General features: G+C 48.0%; 1 protein-coding gene across 1 annotated transcript; it reads right to left on the bottom strand.

Moving 5' to 3' along the window:
* Positions 1 to 10,524: 10,524 nt before the first annotated feature.
* On the bottom strand, positions 10,525 to 14,781 carry LOC138784248 (protein mono-ADP-ribosyltransferase PARP10-like). The gene is made up of 3 exons (XM_069959758.1): positions 13,895 to 14,781; positions 11,998 to 12,172; positions 10,525 to 11,428 (listed from the first exon to the last, which is right to left on the bottom strand). Exons 1-3 carry the CDS (start codon positions 14,747 to 14,749, stop codon positions 11,178 to 11,180), a joined length of 1,281 nt encoding a protein of 426 aa, XP_069815859.1. The 5' UTR covers positions 14,750 to 14,781; the 3' UTR covers positions 10,525 to 11,177.
* Positions 14,782 to 16,362: the final 1,581 nt, after the last annotated feature.

Genomic DNA, 16,362 nt, shown 5'->3' with positions numbered 1-16,362 from the left:
AACGCTGTAGCTTTGTGGTTCTGGACATGGCGGCGGCTCAGTCTCTGATATAGAATGTATAACCCTATAGCTTTGTGGTTCTGGATATGGCGGCGGCTCAGTCTCTGATATAGAATGTATAACCCTATAGCTTTGTGGTTCTGGATATGGCGGCGGCTCAGTCTCTTGATATAGAATGTATAACGCTGTAGCTTTGTGGTTCTGGATATGGCGGCGGCTCAGTCTCTGATATAGAATGTATAACGCTGTAGCTTTGTGGTTCTGGATATGGCGGCGGCTCAGTCTCCTGATATAGAATGTATAACCCTATAGCTTTGTGGTTCTGGATATGGCGGCGGCTCAGTCTCTGATATAGAATGTATAACGCTATAGCTTTGTGGTTCTGGATGTTCTGGATATGGCGGTGGCTCAGTCTCCTGATATAGAATGTATAACCCTATAGCTTTGTAATTCTGGATGTTCTGGATATGGCGGCGGCTCAGTCTCTGATATAGAATGTATAACGCTGTAGCTTTGTGGTTCTGGATATGGCGGCGGCTCAGTCTCCTGATATAGAATGTATAACGCTATAGCTTTGTGGTTCTGGATATGGCGGCGGCTCAGTCTCTGATATAGAATGTATAACCCTATAGCTTTGTGGTTCTGGATATTGCGGCGGCTCAGTCTCTGATATAGAATGTATAACGCTATAGCTTTTTGGTTCTGGATGTTCTGGATATGGCGGCGGCTCAGTCTCCTGATATAGAATGTATAACCCTATAGCTTTGTAATTCTGGATGTTCTGGATATGGCGGCGGCTCAGTCTCTGATATAGAATGTATAACGCTGTAGCTTTGTGGTTCTGGATATGGCGGCGGCTCAGTCTCCTGATATAGAATGTATAACCCTATAGCTTTGTGGTTCTGGATGTTCTGGATATGGCGGCGGCTCAGTCTCTTGATATAGAATGTATAACGCTGTAGCTTTGTGGTTCTGGATATGGCGGCGGCTCAGTCTCCTGATATAGAATGTATAACGCTATAGCTTTGTGGTTCTGGATATGGCGGCGGCTCAGTCTCTGATATAGAATGTATAACCCTATAGCTTTGTGGTTCTGGATATGGCGGCGGCTCAGTCTCTGATATAGAATGTATAACCCTATAGCTTTGTGGTTCTGGATATGGCGGCGGCTCAGTCTCTGATATAGAATGTATAACGCTATAGCTTTGTGGTTCTGGATGTTCTGGATATAGCGGCGGCTCAGTCTCCTGATATAGAATGTATAACCCTATAGCTTTGTGGTTCTGGATGTTCTGGATATGGCGGCGGCTCAGTCTCTGATATAGAATGTATAACGCTGTAGCTTTGTGGTTCTGGATATGGCGGCGGCTCAGTCTCCTGATATAGAATGTATAACCCTATAGCTTTGTGGTTCTGGATATGGCGGCGGCTCAGTCTCTGATATAGAATGTATATCCCTATAGCTTTGTAATTCTGGATGTTCTGGATATGGCGGCGGCTCAGTCTCTGATATAGAATGTATAACGCTATAGCTTTGTGGTTCTGGATATGGCGGCGGCTCAGTCTCTGATATAGAATGTATAACGCTGTAGCTTTGTGGTTCTGGATATGGCGGCGGCTCAGTCTCCTGATATAGAATGTATAACGCTATAGCTTTGTGGTTCTGGATGTTCTGGATATGGCGGCGGCTCAGTCTCTGATATAGAATGTATAACGCTGCAGCTTTGTAGTTCTGGATATGGCGGCGGCTCAGTCTCCTGATATAGAATGTATAACCCTATAGCTTTGTGGTTCTGGATGTTCTGGATATGGCGGCGGCTCAGTCTCTTGATATAGAATGTATAACGCTGTAGCTTTGTGGTTCTGGATATGGCGGCGGCTCAGTCTCTTGATATAGAATGTATAACGCTGTAGCTTTGTGGTTCCGGATATGGCGGCGGCTCAGTCTCCTGATATAGAATGTATAACGCTATAGCTTTGTGGTTCTGGATGTTCTGGATATGGCGGCGGCTCAGTCTCCTGATATAGAATGTATAACCCTATAGCTTTGTGGTTCTGGATGTTCTGGATATGGCGGCGGCTCAGTCTCCTGATATAGAATGTATAACCCTATAGCTTTGTGGTTCTGGATGTTCTGGATATGGCGGCGGCTCAGTCTCCTGATATAGAATGTATAACGCTGTAGCTTTGTGGTTCTGGATATGGCGGCGGCTCAGTCTCTGATATAGAATGTATAACCCTATAGCTTTGTGGTTCTGGATATGGCGGCGGCTCAGTCTCTGATATAGAATGTATAACCCTATAGCTTTGTGGTTCTGGATATGGCGGCGGCTCAGTCTCTTGATATAGAATGTATAACGCTGTAGCTTTGTGGTTCTGGATATGGCTGCGGCTCAGTCTCTGATATAGAATGTATAACGCTGTAGCTTTGTGGTTCTGGATATGGCGGCGGCTCAGTCTCCTGATATAGAATGTATAACCCTATAGCTTTGTGGTTCTGGATATGGCGGCGGCTCAGTCTCCTGATATAGAATGTATAACCCTATAGCTTTGTAATTCTGGATGTTCTGGATATGGCGGCGGCTCAGTCTCTGATATAGAATGTATAACGCTGTAGCTTTGTGGTTCTGGATATGGCGGCGGCTCAGTCTCTGATATAGAATGTATAACCCTATAGCTTTGTAATTCTGGATGTTCTGGATATGGCGGCGGCTCAGTCTCTGATATAGAATGTATAACGCTGTAGCTTTGTGGTTCTGGATATGGCGGCGGCTCAGTCTCCTGATATAGAATGTATAACGCTATAGCTTTGTGGTTCTGGATATGGCGGCGGCTCAGTCTCTGATATAGAATGTATAACCCTATAGCTTTGTGGTTCTGGATCTGGCGGCGGCTCAGTCTCTGATATAGAATGTATAACGCTATAGCTTTTTGGTTCTGGATGTTCTGGATATGGCGGCGGCTCAGTCTCCTGATATAGAATGTATAACCCTATAGCTTTGTAATTCTGGATGTTCTGGATATGGCGGCGGCTCAGTCTCTGATATAGAATGTATAACGCTGTAGCTTTGTGGTTCTGGATATGGCGGCGGCTCAGTCTCCTGATATAGAATGTATAACCCTATAGCTTTGTGGTTCTGGATGTTCTGGATATGGCGGCGGCTCAGTCTCTTGATATAGAATGTATAACGCTGTAGCTTTGTGGTTCTGGATATGGCGGCGGCTCAGTCTCCTGATATAGAATGTATAACGCTATAGCTTTGTGGTTCTGGATATGGCGGCGGCTCAGTCTCCTGATATAGAATGTATAACGCTATAGCTTTGTGGTTCTGGATGTTCTGGATATGGCGGCGGCTCAGTCTCCTGATATAGAATGTATAACGCTGTAGCTTTGTGGTTCTGGATGTTCTGGATATGGCGGCGGCTCAGTCTCCTGATATAGAATGTATAACCCTATAGCTTTGTGGTCCTGGATGTTCTGGATATGGCGGCGGCTCAGTCTCTGATATAGAATGTATAACCCTATAGCTTTGTGGTTCTGGATATGGCGGCGGCTCAGTCTCTGATATAGAATGTATAACCCTATAGCTTTGTGGTTCTGGATATGGCGGCGGCTCAGTCTCTTGATATAGAATGTATAACGCTGTAGCTTTGTGGTTCTGGATGTTCTGGATATGGCGGCGGCTCAGTCTCCTGATATAGAATGTATAACGCTATAGCTTTGTGGTTCTGGATATGGCGGCGGCTCAGTCTCCTGATATAGAATGTATAACCCTATAGCTTTGTGGTTCTGGATGTTCTGGATATGTTGGCGGCTCAGTCTCCTGATATAGAATGTATAACCCTATAGCTTTGTAATTCTGGATGTTCTGGATATGGCGGCGGCTCAGTCTCTGATATAGAATGTATAACGCTGTAGCTTTGTGGTTCTGGATATGGCGGCGGCTCAGTCTCCTGATATAGAATGTATAACCCTATAGCTTTGTGGTTCTGGATGTTCTGGATATGGCGGCGGCTCAGTCTCCTGATATAGAATGTATAACCCTATAGCTTTGTAATTCTGGATGTTCTGGATATGGCGGCGGCTCAGTCTCTGATATAGAATGTATAACGCTGTAGCTTTGTGGTTCTGGATATGGCGGCGGCTCAGTCTCCTGATATAGAATGTATAACCCTATAGCTTTGTGGTTCTGGATGTTCTGGATATGGCGGCCGGCTCAGTCTCTTGATATAGAATGTATAACGCTGTAGCTTTGTGGTTCTGGATATGGCCGGCGGCTCAGTCTCCTGATATAGAATGTATAACGCTAGAGCTTTGTGGTTCTGGATATGGCGGCGGCTCAGTCTCTGATATAGAATGATAACCCTATAGCTTTGTGGTTCTGGATATGGCGGCGGCTCAGTCTCTGATATAGAATGTATAACCTATAGCTTTGTGGTTCTGGATATGGCGGCGGCTCAGTCTCTGATATAGAATGTATAACGCTATAGCTTTGTGGTTCTGGATGTTCTGGATATGGCGGCGGCTCAGTCTCCTGATATAGAATGTATAACCCTATAGCTTTGTGGTTCTGGATGTTCTGGATATTGGCGGCGGCTCAGTCTCTTGATATAGAATGTATAACGCTGTAGCTTTGTGGTTCTGGATATGGCGTGCGGCTCAGTCTCCTGATATAGAATGTATAACCCTATCGCTTTGTGGTTCTGGATATGGCGGCGGCTCAGTCTCTGAGATAGAAGTATATCCCTATAGCTTTGTAATTCTGGATGTTCTGGATATGGCGGCGGCTCAGTCTCTGGATTAGAATGTATAACGCTATAGCTTTGTGGTTCTGGATTGTTCTCGCTATGGCGGCGGCTCAGTCTCCTGATAGAATGTATACCCTATAGCTTGGTGGTTCTGGATATGGCGGCGCTCAGTCTCTTGATATAGAATGTATAACGCTGTAGCTTTGTGGTTCTGGATCTGGCGGCGGCTCAGTCTCTTGATATGAATGTATAACGCTGTAGCTTTGTGTTCTGGATATGGCGGCGGCTCAGTCTCTGATATAGAATGTATAACCTATAGCTTTGTGGTTCTGGATATGCGGCGGCTCAGTCTCTGATATAGAATGGTATACCCTTAGCTTTGTGGTTCTGGATATGGCGGCGGCTCAGTCTCTGATATAGAATGTATAACCCTATAGCTTTGTGGTTCTGGATGTTCTGGATATGGGCGGCGGCTCAGTCTCTGATATAGAATGTATAACCCTATAGCTTTGTGGTTCTGGATATGGCGGCGGCTCAGTCTCTGATATAGAATGTATAACGCTATAGCTTTGTGGTTCTGGATGTTCTGGATATGGCGGCGGCTCAGTCTCCTGATATAGAATGTATAACCCTATAGCTTTGTGGTTCTGGATGTTCTGGATTATGGCGGCGGCCTCAGTCTCTTGATATAGAATGTATAACGCTGTAGCTTTGTGGTTCTGGATATGGCGGCGGCTCAGTCTCCTGATATAGAATGTATAACCCTATAGCTTTGTGGTTCTGGATATGGCGGCGGCTCAGTCTCTGATATAGAATGTATATCCCTATAGCTTGTAATTCTGGATGTTCTGGATATGGCGGCGGCTCAGTCTCTGATATAGATGTATAACGCTATAGCTTTGTGGTTCTGGATGTTCTCGATATGGCGGCGGCTCAGTCTCCTGATATAGAATGTATAACCCTATAGCTTTGTGGTTCTGGATATGGCGGCGGCTCAGTCTCTTGATATAGAATGTATAACGCTGTAGCTTTGTGGTTCTGGATATGGCGGCGGCTCAGTCTCTTGATATAGAATGTATAACGCTGTAGCTTTGTGGTTCTGGATATGGCGGGCGGCTCAGTCTCTGATATAGAATGTATAACCCTATAGCTTTGTGGTTCTGGATATGGCGGCGGCTCAGTCTCTGATATAGAATGTATAACCCTATAGCTTTGTGGTTCTGGATATGGCGGCGGCTCAGTCTCTGATATAGAATGTATAACCCTATAGCTTGTGGTTCTGGATGTTCTGGATATGGCGGCGGCTCAGTCTCTTGATATAGAATGTATAACGCTATAGCTTTGTGGTCTGGATATGGCGGCGGCTCAGTCTCCTGATATAGAATGTATAACGCTGTAGCTTTGTGGTTCTGGATATGGCGGCGGCTCAGTCTCCTGATATAGAATGTATAACCCTATAGCTTTGTGGTTCTGGATGTTCTGGATATGGCGGCGGCTCAGTCTCTTGATATAGAATGTATAACGCTGTAGCTTTGTGGTTCTGGATATGGCGGCGGCTCAGTCTCCTGATATAGAATGTATAACCCTATAGCTTTGTGGTTCTGGATATGGGCGGCGGCTCAGTCTCTGATATAGAATGTATAACCCTATAGCTTTGTGGTTCTGGATATGGCGGCGGCTCAGTCTCTGATATAGAATGTATAACGCTATAGCTTTGTGGTTCTGGATATGGCGGCGGCTCAGTCTCTGATATAGAATGTATAACGCTATAGCTTTGTGGTTCTGGATATGGCGGCGGCTCAGTCTCCTGATATAGAATGTATAACCCTATAGCTTTGTGGTTCTGGATGTTCTGGATATGGCGGCGGCTCAGTCTCTGATATAGAATGTATAACGCTGTAGCTTTGTGGTTCTGGATATGGCGGCAGCTCAGTCTCCTGATATAGAATGTATAACCCTATAGCTTTGTGGTTCTGGATGTTCTGGATATAGCGGCGGCTCAGTCTCCTGATATAGAATGTATAACCCTATAGCTTTGTGGTTCTGGATGTTCTGGATATGGCGGCGGCTCAGTCTCGTGATATAGAATGTATAACGCTGTAGCTTTGTGGTTCTGGATATGGCGGCGGCTCAGTCTCTTGATATAGAATGTATAACGCTGTAGCTTTGTGGTTCTGGATATGGCGGCGGCTCAGTCTCCTGATATAGAATGTATAACGCTATAGCTTTGTGGTTCTGGATGTTCTGGATATGGCGGCGGCTCAGTCTCCTGATATAGAATGTATAACGCTGTAGCTTTGTGGTTCTGGATGTTCTGGATATGGCGGCGGCTCAGTCTCCTGATATAGAATGTATAACCTATAGCTTTGTGGTCCTGGATGTTCTGGATATGGCGGCGGCTCAGTCTCTGATATAGGAATGTATACCCTATAGCTCTGTGGTTCTGGATATGGCGGCGGCTCAGTCTCTGATATAGAATGTATAACCCTATAGCTTTGTGGTTCTGGATATGGCGGCGGCTCAGTCCTCTTGATATAGAATGTATAACGCTGTAGCTTTGTGGTTCTGGATGTTCTGGATATGGCGGCGGCTCAGTCTCCTGATATAGAATGTATAACGCTATAGCTTGTGGTTCTGGATATGGCGGCGGCTCAGTCTCCTGATATAGAATGTATAACCCTATAGCTTTGTGGTTCTGGATGTTCTGGATATGGCGGCGGCTCAGTCTCTGATATAGAATGTATAACCCTATAGCTTTGTGGTTCTGGATATGGCGGCGGCTCAGTCTCTTGATATAGAATGTATAACCCTATAGCTTTGTGGGTTCTGGATATGGCGGCGGCTCAGTCTCCTGATATAGAATGTATAACGCTATAGCTTTGTGGTTCTGGATATGGCGGCGGCTCAGTCTCTTGATATAGAATGTATAACGCTGTAGCTTTGTGGTTCTGGATATGGCAGCGGCTCAGTCTCCTGATATAGAATGTATAACCCTATAGCTTTGTGGTTCTGGATGTTCTGGATATGTTGGCGGCTCAGTCTCCTGATATAGAATGTATAACGCTATAGCTTTGTGGTTCTGGATGTTCTGGATATGGCGGCGGCTCAGTCTCCTGATATAGAATGTATAACGCTATAGCTTTGTGGTTCTGGATATGGCGGCGGCTCAGTCTCCTGATATAGAATGTATAACCCTATAGCTTTGTGGTTCTGGATGTTCTGGATATGGCGGCGGCTCAGTCTCTGATATAGAATGTATAACCCTATAGCTTTGTGGTTCTGGATATGGCGGCGGCTCAGTCTCTTGATATAGAATGTATAACCCTATAGCTTTGTGGTTCTGGATATGGCGGCGGCTCAGTCTCCTGATATAGAATGTATAACGCTATAGCTTTGTGGTTCTGGATATGGCGGCGGCTCAGTCTCTTGATATAGAATGTATAACGCTGTAGCTTTGTGGTTCTGGATATGGCAGCGGCTCAGTCTCCTGATATAGAATGTATAACCCTATAGCTTTGTGGTTCTGGATGTTCTGGATATGTTGGCGGGCTCAGTCTCCTGATATAGAATGTATAACGCTATAGCTTTGTAATTCTGGATGTTCTGGATATGGCGGCGGCTCAGTCTCCTGATATAGAATGTATAACCTATAGCTTTGTGGTTCTGGATATGGCGGCGGCTCAGTCTCCTGATATAGAATGTATAACGCTGTAGCTTTGTGGTTCTGGATATGTCAGCAGTTCAAAGTGGCCAATGAGCTGTTCACTGCCAAGGCCTCTGTGCGCCTTCTCCTCCTTTACCCATCAGCTGCCTTTGACAGTCGACCATTCTCTCCTCCTACTCTTTCATCCCTTGGTGTCTGGATTCGGCCTCGTATGGTTCTTACCCCTCACACCGCACTTCTAGTATCTCCCACCACTTCCTCACCTCACTCCCTCACTTTCTACCATCTCAACAGCTGCACGATATCCCCGTCCATCGCGGCCTTGGGATCACCATTGATTCTTCTCTGTTAATTAAACTACACATTCAGGCCCTGACAACCCCCTGACCACCTCCCTGACCACCTCCTGACCACCCCCTGACCACCCCCTGACCCCCTCCTGACCCCCCCCCCCTGACAACCCCCTGACAACTTCCTGACCACCCCCTGACCACCTCCAGCTGTCTTCAACTCAAAACCATTTAGTGAATTCGCTTTTTCTACCCTGATGCAACAAAACTGCCGGTCCATGCGGTCCATCTCCTCTCTCCTGGCCTCCATCTAACACCATTGCTCCCCTTTAATCTCAGCTCTGCTGCCCGACTAATCCACCCCTCCCCTCGCTTCTACCAATCTCTTTACATTGCCCAAGAATTTATTTTATCCTGTTAACCACGACGTTCACGGCCGTCCACAACCGTCTCCTACGTATATCTCTGACCTGATATGGCCGCTACCCGTCCCTGACACCGCCTCCATCACGGGCAGGGTCCTCTGTCCTTAAAAACCAGTCCTCTGTCATTTACCTTATTCATGTAGTATGTTTCTCAATAGGCTGCATAGGGAAGGCTGCAGAGAAGGGGAAGCACCACTGGAAAGAGATAAGGGAAGGCTGCAGAGAGGGGGGGTCACCACCGAGAAGAGATAAGGGGAAGGCTGCAGAGAAGGGGAAGCACCACTGGAAAGAGATAAGTGGAAAGCTGCAGAGAAGGGGAAGCACCACCGAGAAGAGATAAGGGGAAGGCTGCAGAGAAGGGGGGACACCACCGAGAAGAGATAAGGGGAAGGCTGCAGAGAAGGGGAAGCACCACTGAAAGAGATAAGGGGAAGGCTGGCAGAGAAGGGGGGACACCACCGAGAAGAGATAAGGGGAAGGCTGCAGAGAAGGGGGGACACCACCGGAAAGATATAAGGGGAAGGCTGCAGAGAAGGGGGGACACCACCGAGAAGAGATAAGGGGAGGCTGCAGAGAAGGGGGGACACCACCGAGAAGAGATAAGGGGAAGGCTGCAGAGAAGGGGGGCATTACCTGAAAGAGATAAGGGGAAGGCTGCAGAGAAGGGGGACACCACCGAGAAGAGATAAGGGGAAGGCTGCAGAGAAGGGGGGGCATTACCTGAAAGAGATAAGGGGAAGGCTGCAGAGAAAGGGGGGGACACCACCGAGAAGAGATAAGGGGAAGGCTGCAGAGAAGGGGGGACACCACCGGAAAGAGATAAGGGGAAGGCTGCAGAGAGTGGGGGACACCACCGAGAAGAGATAAGGGGAAGGCTGCAGAGAAGGGGGGACACCACCGAGAAGAGATAAGGGGAAGGCTGCAGAGAAGGGGGGCATTACCCGAAAGAGATAAGGGGAAGGCTGCAGAGAAGGGGGGGACACCACCGAGAAGAGATAAGAGGAAGGCTGCAGAGAAGGGGGAACACCACCGGAAAGAGATAAGGGGAAGGCTGCAGAGAGTGGGGGACACCACCGAGAAGAGATAAGAGGAAGGCTGCAGAGAAGGGGGGCATTACCCGAAAGAGATAAGGGGAAGGGGGGCATTACCCGAAAGAGATAAGGGGAAGGCTGCAGAAGAGAAAGACACCACCAAGAAGGGATAATAGGAAAACTGTGGAGGAGGAGGCACCCAGAGGGGACAACAAGAGTCTTCAAAAGGTACTAAATGTTGTAAGAACTACATTGTTATGTTCTGCTTTATTATGTAAGAGCAGACAATAATGCAAAGCTACACATGACTTATGGTGCGTTTACACAGGCAGATTTATCTGACAGATTTTGAAGCCAAAGCCAGGAACAGACCATAAACAGGGAACGTGTCATAAAGGAAAGACTGAGATTTCTCCTTTTTTTCAAATCCATTCCTGATTTTGGCTTCCAAAATCTGTCAGATAAATCTGCCTGTGTAAATGCACCATAAGGCTGATCAATAAGGTACACGAGCGCCGAGCACTTACTGAGCTTATCACACAGCCCGATAATTGATTACCAAGGACTGCATGGACATCATTAGTGAGGTAATGTAAGAACAGTTTAGGTGGTCCTCTGCTTATTCACTCGTTAGCCATTGCCCATACATCGCTATTACTCGTATCGTTGTCTCTATTACATGGAGAGATTAACAGACGATTATCCCTCTGTGTATTAGGGCCCTTAGGTCATGACAGCCAGAATCTATAGTCCTGTGGATAGGGTGTAATCCGGTACAGACCCTCACAATAATCTTATGACACAAACTGGAGGCCATTATCAGTCCGTATAAGAGGATGTTACCCTCCTGCTATGTGAGCCTGTGTTCTCGGCCTGCTCATCCATCCCTCCTCCATGGTTCGCCCAATGTTTGGTAATAATAGCTGCTTCTTCCAGTTCTTGCTTTTGCTGGGCTTATTGATGACCATCAGTCTCCCTACAGCATGTTATAAGGTACTGTGGATATGCTTGTGTGTCGTTAAATATGACAAAAAAGGGAGGGGTCCTCAAGATGGTCGGTAAGGCTGTCGTATCGTTGTGGAACATCACCGATCACATCACGCTTAATGGGAGGTGTTTTCATATCTTCTTTTCCTATGGTAAAGTCTCCAGTCAGTACCTGGGCCACCAAAATGTACTTGTTTCCTTCACTGGATGGTGGTGAATATCTGTCCCTCGCAGAAATGGTAGCCTCTACAGCGAAATACACACCGTGCCCATAGAGAGTGGCTGATGGCGAGAGAAAAACTGTCATAATTAATGTGACATCAGGAATATCAGAGGAAGAAGAGCAGACCATAAAGAACATAGGTCAGGTATTACACTATGGTATAGTAAGAGTATGGCCACACAATGGAAAGAGGAGGAAGATGGTGACAATGGTGAGGGGGAGGAGGAGAACAGGGACAAAACATTGAGGAGAAGGAGGACAGTGACACAATGGTGAGGAGGAAGAGGATGGTGACAAACGAAGAGGGTGAGAGGGACAGTGACAGAATGGGTAGGAATATGGCGATGCAACAGTGAGGGCATGGTAACACAATGGTAAGGAGGAGGAGGACAGTGGCACAATGGTGGGAAGGAAGAGATTGGAAACAATGCTGAGAAGGATGGTGACACAAAGGTAAGGAGGAGGGCATGAAGGACAGATACAGTGGTGAGGAGGATAGTGAAACAATGGTGAGGAGAAGATGGACGATGACACAACAGTGAGGGGGGGTGGTTGCACAATGGTGAGAAGGAGTAGGATGTGTTATGTAGGTGGATTCTATCTCTTTGTAGCCATTGTTGCTTCTTACCATTCTTTCCACAAAAGCTGCGGTTAAATCCTCGGTGACAGATTTCCTTTGCACCGTTTTCCGTGGTTCCGTGATACAAAGTGCGCTCTATAAGTGTCCTGGGGTACTGTGCCACCATACTGTGCTTCTTTAGTAGGTATTGCTTATAGAGAAGGGTATTCTGCACCTTCTGCACCTAAACATGCAGATAGGTATAAGTGGTCAACACAGACATCAGCCTGGGTGGTCTTACAGCCTGCAGGGGGTCTCCAGACAACAGACAACACCTCCATACAACACAGGGGGTCTCCAGACAACAGCCAACACCTCTACACACACAGGGGGTCTCCAGACAACAGCCAACACCTCCATACAACACAGGGGGTCTCCAGACAACAGCCAACACCTCTACACACACAGGGGGTCTCCAGACAACAGCCAACACCTCTACACACACAGGGGGTCTCCAGACAACAGACAACACCTCCATACAACACAGGGGGTCTCCAGACAACAGACAACACCTCCATACAACACAGGGGGTCTCCAGACAACAGCCAACACCTCCATACAACACAGGGGGTCTCCAGACAACAGCCAACACCTCTACACACACAGGGGGTCTCCAGACAACAGCCAACACCTCTACACACACAGGGGGTCTCCAGACAACAGACAACACCTCTACACACACAGGGGGTCTCCAGACAACAGCCAACACCTCTACACACACAGGGGGTCTCCAGACAACAGACAACACCTCTACACACACAGGGGGTCTCCAGACAACAGCCAACACCTCCATACAACACAGGGGGTCTCCAGACAACAGCCAACACCTCCATACAACACAGGGGGTCTCCAGACAACAGCCAACACCTCCATACAACACAGGGGGTCTCCAGACAACAGCCAACACCTCCATACAACACAGGGGGGTCTCCAGACAACAGACAACACCTCTACACACAGGGGGTCTCCAGACAACAGCCAACACCTCCATACAACACAGGGGTCTCCAGACAACAGCAACACCTCCATACAACACAGGGGGTCTCCAGACAACAGCCAACAACCTCCATACAACACAGGGGGTCTCCAGACAACAGACAAACACCTCTACAACACAGGGGGTCTCCAGACAACAGACAACACCTCCATACAACACAGGGGGTCTCCAGACAACAGCCAACACCTCCATACAACACCAGGGGTCTCCAGACAACAGACAACACCTCCATACAACACAGGGGGTTCCAGACAACAGACAACACCTCTACACAACAGGGGGTCTCCAGACAACAGACAACACCTCCATACACACAGGGGGTCTCCAGACAACAGCCAACACCTCTACACACACAGGGGGGTCTCCAGACAACAAGCCGACATCTTTACACAACGCAGGGGGTCTCCAGACAACACCTCTACACACACAGGGGGTCTCCAGACAACAGACAACACCTCCATACAACACAGGGGGTCTCCACACAACACCTCTACACAACACAGGGGGTCTCCACACAACAGCCAACACCTCTACACAACACAGGAGGTCTCCAGACAACAGCCGACATCTTTACACAACACAGGAGGTCTCCAGACAACAGCCGACATCTTTACACAACACAGGGGGTCTCCAGACAATGGCCGACACCTTTACGCAACACTGGGGGTCTCCAGACAAAGGCCGACACCTTTACACACCACAGGGGGCCTCCAGACAATGGCCGACACCTTTGAGCAATACAGGGGGTCTCCAGACAACGGCCGACACCTTTAACGCAACACAGGGGGTCTCCAGACAACGGCCAACACTTCTACATAACACAGGGGGACCTCTGCAGCACACTGGGGGCTCCAGATGTCAGGCACCATTGTCTCTAGTGACATCATCATGTATATTGGTTGTTATTACCTGGAGGACCTGTGTGACAGCTCTCAGGTTATGCAGGGTGCTCAGGAACGGCTCCACCACTCTATTATACTCCTCTGATGTCTCACACACTGGGATAAGAACGGCCGTCTGTTGTGGACTCATGGGTTTGGCTGCATGGACAGCGCTCAGGATCTGCTCCAGTTCTTTCTGACATTTCTGGGGGGTTTGTAAGAATCCATGGATCTGCAGCTGGCCGTCAGCCTCTGTTATTGTCACTTTGTGTTTCCTCTCTAGAGCAGACATGATCTCAGTTTTGTGCTGGAAATCTTCTACCCCATCCATAGTCACCATGCACAGACTGGCTTTCACGGCTTTCTTTATGGCTGCACAGGCCACCACCAGGCTGGTCTCATCCCCCGCCAGGACTTTTATCTGAGCAGCGTCCTCAGCCTTGGCCATCTCATCTATAGAAGGAATAAGCTTTGCACTCGGGGAAACCTCATCACAAGCCCAAGAACTTCGCAAAGACATTTCTAGAGCCATCTGTAAGGGTTTTTCTGCCTCTTCCAAGACTTGCTCTCTAAGAGAAAGTTCCAGAGCCTTCTGTAAGTCCTGCTCCTCGTCTCTTGTGTCTTGGGTGTCCATAGACATCTGGATGGCGAGCAGCAGTTGAGCTTCTTCATCCAGTTGGCGATCTTGGAACTCATCCCTGGACATCTTACAGGCTTGCTCCAGCTCTTCATCCCCGGTCTCTGAGGAGCCGTCATCTGGGCCCCTGGCAGAGGCATCTGTATACAAATCTACATCTTCATCATCTTGTTCTAAGTTTCTATGAATAGTCGCAACCGAATCCTCTTCGTTATCTTCTTTACTCTTCAGAAGAGAAGCAAACATCTTAATATCCTCTGGGAGAAAACAAAAAAAATGTAGGATAAGGGCAGACACGTGTAGTGATGTCATAGAGACGACTGTAGGCAGGGGAAGACACGTGTAGTGATGTCATAGAGAGCAGACTGTAGGATGGGGAAGACACGTGTAGTGATGTCATAGAGAGCAGACTGTAGGATGGGGAAGATACGTGTAGTGATGTCATAGAGGGAGCAGACTGTAGGATGGGGAAGACACGTGTAGTGATGTCATAGAGGGAGCAGACTGTAGGATGGGGAAGACACGTGTAGTGATGTCATAGAGAGCAGACTGTAGGATGGGGAAGACACGTGTAGTGATGTCATAGAGAGCAGACTGTAGGATGGGGAAGACACGTGTAGTGATGTCATAGAGAGCAGACTGTAGGATGGGGAAGACACGTGTAGTGATGTCATAGAGGGAGCAGACTGTAGGATGGGGAAGACACGTGTAGTGATGTCATAGAGAGCCGACTGTAGGATGGGGAAGACACGTGTAGTGATGTCATAGAGAGAGCCGACTGTAGGATGGGGAAGACACGTGTAGTGATGTCATAGAGGGAGCAGACTGTAGGATGGGGAAGACACGTGTAGTGATGTCATAGAGGGAGCAGACTGTAGGATGGGGAAGACACGTGTAGTGATGTCATAGAGGGAGCAGACTGTATGATGGGGAAGACACGTGTAGTGATGTCATAGAGAGAGCCGACTGTAGGATGGGGAAGACACGTGTAGTGATGTCATAGAGAGAGCAGACTGTAGGATGGGGAAGACACGTGTAGTGATGTCATAGAGAGCCGACTGTAGGATGGGGAAGACACGTGTAGTGATGTCATAGAGAGAGCCGACTGTAGGATGGGGAAGACACGTGTAGTGATGTCATAGAGAGAGCAGACTGTAGGATGGGGAAGACACGTGTAGTGATGTCATAGAGAGCCGACTGTAGGATGGGGAAGACACGTGTAGTGATGTCATAGAGGGAGCAGACTGTAGGATGGGGAAGACACGTGTAGTGATGTCATAGAGAGCAGACTGTAGGGATGGGGAAGACACGTGTAGTGATGTCATAGAGAGAGCCGACTGTAGGATGGGGAAGACACGTGTAGTGATGTCATAGAGAGCAGACTGTAGGATGGGGAAGACACGTGTAGTGATGTCATAGAGAGCAGACTGTAGGATGGGGAAGACACGTGTAGTGATGTCATAGAGACGACTGTAGGATGGGGAAGACACGTGTAGTGATGTCATAGTGGGAGGCAGACTGTAGGATGGGGAAGACACATGTAGTGATGTCATAGGAGAGAGACGATCACTGTAGATGGGGAAGACACATGTAGTGATGTCATAGAGAGAGCCGACTTGTAGGATGGGGAAGACCGTGTAGTGATGTCATAGAGAGATGCCGAGCTGTAGGATGGGGAGACACGTGTAGTCTATGTCATAGAGATCAGACTGTAGGATTGGGAAGACACGTGTAGTGATGTCATAGAGAGCAGACTATAGGATGGGAAGACATGTGTAGTGATGTCATAGAGACGACTTGTAGGATGGGGAAGGACACGTGTAGTGATGTCATAGAGAGAGCCGACTGTAGGATTGGGG

The sequence above is a fragment of the Dendropsophus ebraccatus genome, chromosome 2 (assembly GCF_027789765.1).
Source record: "Dendropsophus ebraccatus isolate aDenEbr1 chromosome 2, aDenEbr1.pat, whole genome shotgun sequence".
In the NCBI taxonomy this organism is placed as follows: Eukaryota; Metazoa; Chordata; class Amphibia; order Anura; family Hylidae; genus Dendropsophus; species Dendropsophus ebraccatus.
Note: the sequence above shows the minus strand (reverse complement) of the source record. Positions and strands in the feature narration are given on the sequence as shown.